Source organism: Uranotaenia lowii, chromosome 2 (genome assembly GCF_029784155.1).
Source record: "Uranotaenia lowii strain MFRU-FL chromosome 2, ASM2978415v1, whole genome shotgun sequence".
Classification (NCBI taxonomy): Eukaryota; Metazoa; Arthropoda; class Insecta; order Diptera; family Culicidae; genus Uranotaenia; species Uranotaenia lowii.
In genome coordinates this window covers 378,283,977-378,292,478 of record NC_073692.1, presented here as the reverse complement: position 1 = coordinate 378,292,478, position 8,502 = coordinate 378,283,977, and the positions used below count along the sequence as shown (strand labels likewise).

Genomic DNA, 8,502 nt, shown 5'->3' with positions numbered 1-8,502 from the left:
AGGGAGGGTGGTAAAAGTTTTCCCCGCTTGTGGACAGCGAGTTTCGGGTGTTGTCTTCATCATTTGAGTACCAAAGAAGGGTTCCCTGAATCTCTAAACTGCCGCAGGAAGAAATCTGTATTTAATTAGTGGGACCACTCGTCAAAAGGTAATTTTCGGCACTAATTCGGACTGACAGCCAAAATTGTCGCCGGGGGACACTTCCAGAAGTGGGTGCGGAAAAGAAAGAGTTAAGAAAGGGTGATATTTTTCCACTTTGATTGAGCTCTTTTGTTCGATGTGGTTGCGGAACATAAAAACTTTTTTTTATTTATTTCATTATGGTGTCACTTGTCGAGTTTTGTTGGGAATAACTTTTTTTTCTATCTTAGCAAGGGTTTCAGAAGGCAGTAGTACAAAAATTCGACAACTGTCAGTACAGATATTCCGAGGAATAGCGCTAAAAGTCCTCCAATATTAGCAATCAAATCCACCAGAGCGTAGCGAAGTGTCCGCGTTGATCCGTAAAAATGATCCTCCTCATAACGCACCATCAATTCGGAATGATTTGGAAATCTAAATCCATCCGGAAGCGGAAGTTGCGTTGCTTGACTATTGTAACGAATTTCATTACAAGCTGGCAAACAATTACACGTGTTGATGAAGTATCGAGACATTGGAAACCGATTAATTCGTGCTAGCAACAGAGCTTCCTTGTCCAATGGATCCTCAGATTGATAGCTGTTGTTACACAATTTGGTGGAAGGTCCTCGAGGCATGTGAGCCAGAACGCACTTTTTCTTAGCCAGGAAGTACTTGGTGCGACATTCTAGCTCACAGTTCGCCTGGCTGTACACCCGAAAGAACTCCAGCTGCCGTTGTTCTTGGAAGTAGCATTGGAGTCTGAAAGCAAAAATCAAATAAATTAGTACCAGTGACTTTAACGACCTTGAACAAGTGAACTCACCTTTCAGGGCAGTAAAAGTTCATGAAAAATGGAGTCGTCGTATCACTTGGCTTGACCTTCAACTCAATGGCCGATCCTCCAGCAATGGAAATACTTTTCCTAGCTTTATAAGGGAAATCAACCGGATTATGCAAAAAAGCTGTTACGACATTCGTCGAACCGCAGCTGTGATCTACCCAGGAGTTATTGTGTTTTAGCTTCAACCGTAGGTGGTAGCGTTCCGAAAGGTCTATCGCCGGTCGAGGGTAGTATTTCAGAAAGACGCCATAGTTTACGTAACCATCTTCGGGGCTCCAATTTTCCGCTGATTTTGATGCTGTTGAATATGTTGGGCTACGTGCCAATCTGTAAACGAATTAATTGGTAACATTAAAAATTACACTGTACGTTAAATTTATGAAACTGTTAGAACAATACCAAAGAAATTATCATCTATCATCGAAAATTAACTCATCAATCTAAATTAAATCATCATTAATTCAGATAAAGAAGTTGATGAATGAAGAATAAGGTAGTGTAAGGTGTTATGAGAAAAGTATGAATTCGATTCTTATATCCTTCATCAGCCATTCTTTTATGATTTCTATCAAATGTTTGATGTGCACGAATAAGAATCCACCCCTCTTTCAAATTAAAAAATTCCAATATTTTCAGTTTCTCAAAATCTTTTCGAATTTTAATAAGTTGGTTGGGAAGCTGATAATTTTAAGGTTATTTTACCATTACAATTTTTTATCCTAACTCAGTAGCAAGCAGCTTACTGAATTGCATACTTTTTTTTTCTTGATAAACATCTGGAAATTGAAACAAGCGTACAGGATCGAGCTGTTTAAAAAGAAAAAGTTACTCTTAGGGAGAGCGTCTCCAGGCATCCCAAGTAACGCAGATCAAGCCAACTAGCATGAGGAAGTTTTATTATGCTTTTATTATAGCATTCCATATGCAGTTTTATAACTGTTTTATTATGGTCATGAGAAATACTTAAATTCTGGATTCAAACATTTGATTTCAGATCATCTAAAAACGATAATAGCTTTTACTAAATACACTCTTTAAGTTTTTTAGAAAGCGTTCTGAATGCTCTATTAAAATTCCTACTAAGCATAAACTAAGAAGTTTGCTCTAAGCTTTTTTTGCATTTTTATTAAGGCACGCAGTGCTTGATTTTATAAGCCTAATAAAATTAGGTGACAGTTCCTCGATCAAGATGTCAAAACAGGACATGCTTTGGCTAAACTGCACATATTTAAATTTTAACTCGCATTTCAAAATATTTTTCATAAGTCATGTATGTCGTTTTTGAGTTAAACAAAAAATATAAAATATTTTTGAAATACTTAAATTCTCCGGAAGAGGAATGTGAGATATTCAATACAGGGCTCAACTAGTAGGAGAGAAAATTTGTTCCTTGACGCAATCATTAATCCAAGATGGCGGCTGCCGCTTTTTTTCGAAACTGTAAATTACTGAATATCTCATGAAACATTCACAATATGAGTATAATAAGACTATATGAGAATTTGCTGAACGAGTAGAAGTCGAATTTCGCTGTCCAACGCTATCTTGAAATGAAAGTTGACGGCATCCGCTCTACTTGAAAAAGTTGTAAATGACTGAAAATTGCAAGAAACCCCCGGAACATGGGAATTATTTAAAGTTCTTAACAAGTTGAATTTCGCTTTCTGACACCATCTTGAATTCTTCTCTTTTCAAACCTGTAAATTACTAAGAATCGCTTGAAACCCCTATAATATGGGTATAAGTTGAAAGGGCTAAACTAGAATAAATAGATTTTTTTCTATCTGACGCCATCTCGGAATCAAAGATGGCGGCTTCCGCTGAACTTGAAATTGCTGTTAATCACTGAAAATTGCATGAAACAACCACAATATACGGTGAAAGGGCTCAAAGACTCTAAACAGTTTTAATAAATAAAGCTAAATGCTACGAGATAAAAAAGTAAACCAAAAAAAACGAAACTTGACATAACTGATTGAAATCAGATACAACATAATAAAACTTGGTGAAGATCAAGATAAAGCACTTTCAATATAAAGTAAACTTAAACAAGACAAAACTAGATGATTAAATATAAAACTTGACAAAAAAAAACAGCAACCAACAAATTTTTTGACATAATGAGATTAATCCATATTAAACAATATCAAACATAGTTTAAACATAAAAAAAAAATAAAAACAAGACAAAACAAAATAATCCAATATTGAACAAGATAAAGTAACATAAAAATAAGACAAAATTAAATAAAAAGGTAAAACAAGGCAAAATAAAAATAAAAAATTAAACAAATTGACACGGGGTGAATTATGCTTATACAAGACATGACATTACAAATCAGAATAAAACAACTCAAAAGAAACCAAACTAAAAAATGGAAATCAAATTAAAAAATAAAATTGTTAGACATAAACAATAAACAGCTAAAAAAATTTATAGAAAAAATAACATTTATAAGTTAACGGAAGCATCCATTTTTGATTTGGCCTGATTTTTTTCCTTTTTTCCTACTTTTATTTTTTAAAAGTTTTATTTTATTTTACCTTTTCTATCATTAAATTTGTGGTTTTCTAAGATAAAACTTGATGTTCTTGTTTTATCTTGCAGTGTTTTATTTTATCTTCTTACGTATTTTTAACACTATTCCGGTAAATTTGGATTTTGAAAAAACGTGCTTAAGTTTTGCAGCAGTTCTCAAACAGCTCAAAAATATTTAGTAAAATGCTTTCCTCCTTCAAATTTAGCTTTTATGTTTCTTAATTTTTCGACCTTTCGTTAGCGACTGCCTAAAGTTCGACAACTCTGTTTTCTTTTACAGGAGACGATAATGTACAGGATTCAGCTAGCGATCTCAAATGACGAATACTACGATTGAGAATCACTGAAGAAAGGTGGGATGAAGTAGGTACTTTACATGAGCACTTTCGAGAAGTATATTCCCGTAAAACGCAATGAGGCCTATGCGGGTTGACCCGATTTACTTCTTCCCGTACCACCGTCGATCTTATATACTCTGACTGAACTTTTAACTTTATGATAATCTTTGTAGATTTACTGGATTTGGTCGGTAACTTCTTCAACTATAAGTCGCAACCTTTAACACATGTGGTTTGATAAATTACTCTTCTTCTTTTCCCTAGTAAGATTTCCTTTCTGATCAAGGCAGAGATTTGTCATCTGACATTTGACTGTGGGCCGCGACAACAAACACGAATTGACCTTGTTTCGTCTAGTTTTATATTGTTTCGTAATTTGTTATGTCTTGTTTACACTAAGCTTGCCAGATTGCCCGGTTTTATCCGGGTTTGCCCGGATATTTGATGCAAAATTTCGAGAAAGTCTGGTCCGGCCTGGTTGCCCGGATATCGTGAAAAAAGTCCGGATATTTTCCGGATTTTTTCACAATTTTCACAAAGAAACCGAAAAAAAATCAAAGTTTTTGAGTAAGTTTCAGAAAAATCGATTAACGGTATGGAAATTTTCAACGGTTGTTTCAAATAATTTCGCTGATTTACTTTTATAAACCTTTAAATATTTAAGTGTTCCAAACAGTTTTTGGAAGTCTGCAATTACATCAATAAAAATTAATTTTAATTTTTTTTTGCATTTTTTCTTTGCTTTTATATATAATAACACCTAAATTTTGCCCGGTTTTTGCCTGGTTTTTGGATTTGAAAAATTGAAATCCATGCCCGGATTTTGCCAGTTTTTTTTTGAAAAAATGCCCGGAATTGCTAGGCCCGGATGGGAGTGGAAAAAATTCTGGCAACCTTAGTTTACATTCTTATTCTTTTTTTTTTGTTTTATTCAACATAATGTCTTTTTTTTATTTTTGGTTATATTATCCTGTTATATCTTGTTTTGTTTTGAAAAATCCTGTTTTATGTTCTTTCATGTTGTCTTTTGTTTATTTGTATTGTTTTTTGTTGTTCAAAAATTTTCCTAATATCTTTTACATGATTTTATAACGTTTTGAATTTTTATTAAAACTTGTAATCAATGATATTTTTTTTATAATCTTACCTATCACATTAATACTTTCATTTCCTTCATAGAAAGTTTTTCGATCAAATGAATAGTTTTTAAAATACACACATTTGTAACTGCCCGGATTCTAAATGCCCATAGCCTTAACATATGTTTGTGTGTGCTCATCAGTGTAGCTGCTTAACCTGTGTTCACCAGACCGCTGCAAGCTTTGTATGGAAATTTCAAATTCTTGAATGTTTACACCTTCCATTACTTTTTTGATTGTTTTTGCTGCCAAAAATAACAATAAAATTTTTGGAAGCGATCCATCCAGTCCTGAATTAGCGCAACGAGTTTTAATTTCGTATGGAAATTTTTTAAGGGAAAAAACTTTTTCCACTCAAAAATCGCCAGAGATGATCTGGAAGTTCTAAAAAATATAACTTCAGATGGAACATATTTCTTGATTCTTGCAGTACATTTATTGTGAACGAAGCACAAACCTAACTTGTACCCCAGAAATGATATTTGATGTTATATAAAGTTTCTGTTTTCAAAATTAATTTGTTTAATTTTAGCGATTTTGACTGCTTATTTGAAAGCTGTGAACCAGTAGAATGAGAATAAAAAATCATAAAAAATTGCTTTGCATAGCTATTGAATTTATTGATTTATGAAACCTTTGCACAAACATTTCATGAAGTTATTAAAAGCTGTAGCAAGCTGCCATTTTTAAATACTTTTCAATGGATTCTGATTTTTTATTTTGAAATGGTTATAACTTTTTGATGAAATGTTCAGTTGCTTGTCATGTTGGCAAAAAATGAAGCTTAAGAATAGTCGAAACCAAAAATCAAAAATCAACTTCATTTCAAGTTTATTTGAATTTTCTGGATCAATTAATGTGCAAAAATTTCTTGTTCCACACAAATTTCCATACAAAATTGAAACGCATTGCGCTAACTCAGGGATCATTTGAAATGATTCATTTCAAATCATCTCAAGTTTTACACTGATGCTTGGTGACCCAAAAGGCATCGAAAAAACGTATGGGAGCAAAAAGTCATTTTTTTTGCAGCGGTCTAGTGTTCACCTGGCACTATTCAATAGTGGCAGATTATCTGGAAGGATAAAGTAAAAAGAAATAACGCAAAGTAATACTACAAAAGATTTAACAACTGATCGCAGTTGGATCTCCCAAAAAAAAAAAAATAAATAAATAAATAAATATCAAATAAACCATGAAGTGGATTTATTTATGTCACACTCTAAAAGTATGCAATTCGGTAAACTGGTTGCTATTGAGTTAAGAAAAAAAAAACTATAAAGAAATATTTGAATTGAAATATGATTTTGCCAAAATTTTTTACTCTTGTATCCGGGCTGGGAAAAATCGAGCTATTTCTTCTTGATACTTGGCACAATCTGTGCATTCGATTTGTTAATTTTCATCCCAAAATCCAGGCAATTTCCAGGCAAATTTGTGCAGAATAAAAAAAAATACTTGAAACATTTTTTTATTTCATCAAAACACATCAACAGATTTTTAATTGAACATAAATCCTCCAAAATATCGTTCATGTTTTTTTGGTATTTTTTTCAAAAACTTTCGTTTCTGGATGCTCTCCAAACATCAATTATTTTTTCTCTAACCACAATAAACAATTAAGGAACTAACCTCAGTTTGATGCTTTGATAATTTGTCAACTTCAACAACTTGAAACGATGGATTCCAATTTAAAACATCTGAATAATCAAACTAAGTATAATTTTTCATTGACGACTCATTTATCGGCCTAGACAAAAAAATTAATACTAACCTGTTTCTAATCCATAAAAACTTTCATGTGAAAATTTCCATTTCAATTCAATCCCAATCACGACAATATCACAACCTCGTAATAAAACTCCAATATGTTTTGCAGACAATTTTCTCCTACAACACATTGGATTTCTGTTATTCAAAGTCTAAAAAAAAATCCGAAAAAACATGCTTCGGAAAAAGACTGTAGATGATCTATGGCATGCTAAAAAATTTACTTATTGTCTAAAAAAGCTGAAGTAAGATGCTGTAAGTCGTACATAAGATTTTTATTTATTTTTTAAGATTATGACCACAAAAAATGTAATAAAGTGGTGTTAAATCTGTGCTTTCCAATAAATGAAGCGTCAAAATTGAAACATGCGTTTTTGATCAATGTGTAAGGATTTTGGTGCCCAGAGCTCAACTGCCGATATAAAAACTATATAAAGTATGTTTATATTTTATTTTTTTACCACTTTTTTGTGTACCAAGACACAGGGACTGAAGGCTTCTATTATTGGTATAGACTATGCTTTACAATGATCTTTGATCGAAAAGTTAATTTACCTAGTCAGTTTATGACCAGGCTGTAAAAGCAACATTCTATTATTAGTAATATAACATTAGCAATAAATATGATACCAAACTCCACTTGGCAAAAAAAGGCTTAACAGTCAGAAGCAAGAATTTAGATATATAGATATTTATAATAGAGTTATGTAGCTTCGAAATGTGGTTTTGTGTTTTTTTTTCAAAAAAATTCTAACCGAATCTACCTCATAAAATAAAATAGTTAGAATTAAATGCAAACTTACGCTTCCTTGATGAACAAATCCTGAGCCGCCAAGTTGTTAAACGTGTAGCAGATTCCATTCTCCGTTTGTGTCTCCGTAAAAAGTGTTTTACAGCTGTCGCACTGATTCTGCCAGCAAACCTGTTCACAAAACTTTTCCAGCGCGACAATCTGACTTAGACAGGGCCCTTTCTTATCTTCCGGAAGTTGATCCTTCAACTGGGCACACAAGGTAACGGCTGGGAAAGGAATGCTCCAAATGGGCGATGGCTGTTCTTTGGGGTCAATTTGAACCAGATACATCTCGTATCTTTTGTAGCATAGCAACAGTCCAATAACGAAGAACGCACAACTCAGCAGCACGACAACCAGCCAAAAAAGCCTTTCCACCAGCTTAAGTTCCGCGCTGAACACATATCGCAGTCCGTAGAAAGATCCTAAGCTAAGGAACTCTCGAAGTACACCTTTATCGGAACTACCCTCGGCAGCGAAATCTTCCGGTGTGGTTCCACCACCTCCATCGGAAAATTTGCTCCGTTTCTGCTCTTCCAACTTATGCTCTAAATCGTCCTCCATAAGGACTCACTTCCGGCTTTGTCCACTTTTGCGATCAAAATATCCGAGCCCGTCCCGGTTCCGGTTTGTTTTATAATGTCATTAGCTGGAAATGGGAAGCAAAGGCCTGGCAGGGGGATGTCCTGCTCAATTTATTCACCATTTTCCGAATTATGGATGACGCGACCCGTGTCCGAAGGGTTGTTAATCTCGTTGGATTCGATCCGGGGGCTTGGCGCTAATTGAGTGCGACAACCTTATCAATTAGTGCGTGAAAAAAGTAACGATGCAGCGGAAAAACAACTTGTGTTTTGGTCAAAATTGATAATAATCGATGCAAAACAGTTTTTTTTCTCTCTCGACTGGACGTAGACTAATTTGAGGGGTTGGAACGGTGTGATATGCTAATGAGGCTCC

At 33.9% G+C, this 8,502-nt stretch overlaps 1 protein-coding gene across 1 annotated transcript; it reads right to left on the bottom strand.

Annotated features, from left to right (window-relative positions):
- Positions 1-362: 362 nt before the first annotated feature.
- On the bottom strand, positions 363-8,106 carry LOC129743216 (pickpocket protein 28-like). The gene is made up of 3 exons (XM_055735195.1): positions 7,553-8,106; positions 947-1,291; positions 363-882 (listed from the first exon to the last, which is right to left on the bottom strand). Exons 1-3 carry the CDS (start codon positions 8,104-8,106, stop codon positions 363-365), a joined length of 1,419 nt encoding a protein of 472 aa, XP_055591170.1.
- Between the last annotated feature and the right edge of the window lie 396 nt (positions 8,107-8,502).

Coding starts and splice junctions, on each gene's coding strand:
- LOC129743216 (XM_055735195.1), bottom strand. CDS start 8,106: ATGGAGGACGATTTAGAGCATAAGTTGGAAGAGCAGAAACGGAGCAAA. Junction 1,292..7,552: donor GATTTGTTCATCAAGGAAGC/GTAAGTTTGCAT, acceptor ATTCGTTTACAG/ATTGGCACGTAGCCCAACAT. Junction 883..946: donor AACTTTTACTGCCCTGAAAG/GTGAGTTCACTT, acceptor TTTTGCTTTCAG/ACTCCAATGCTACTTCCAAG.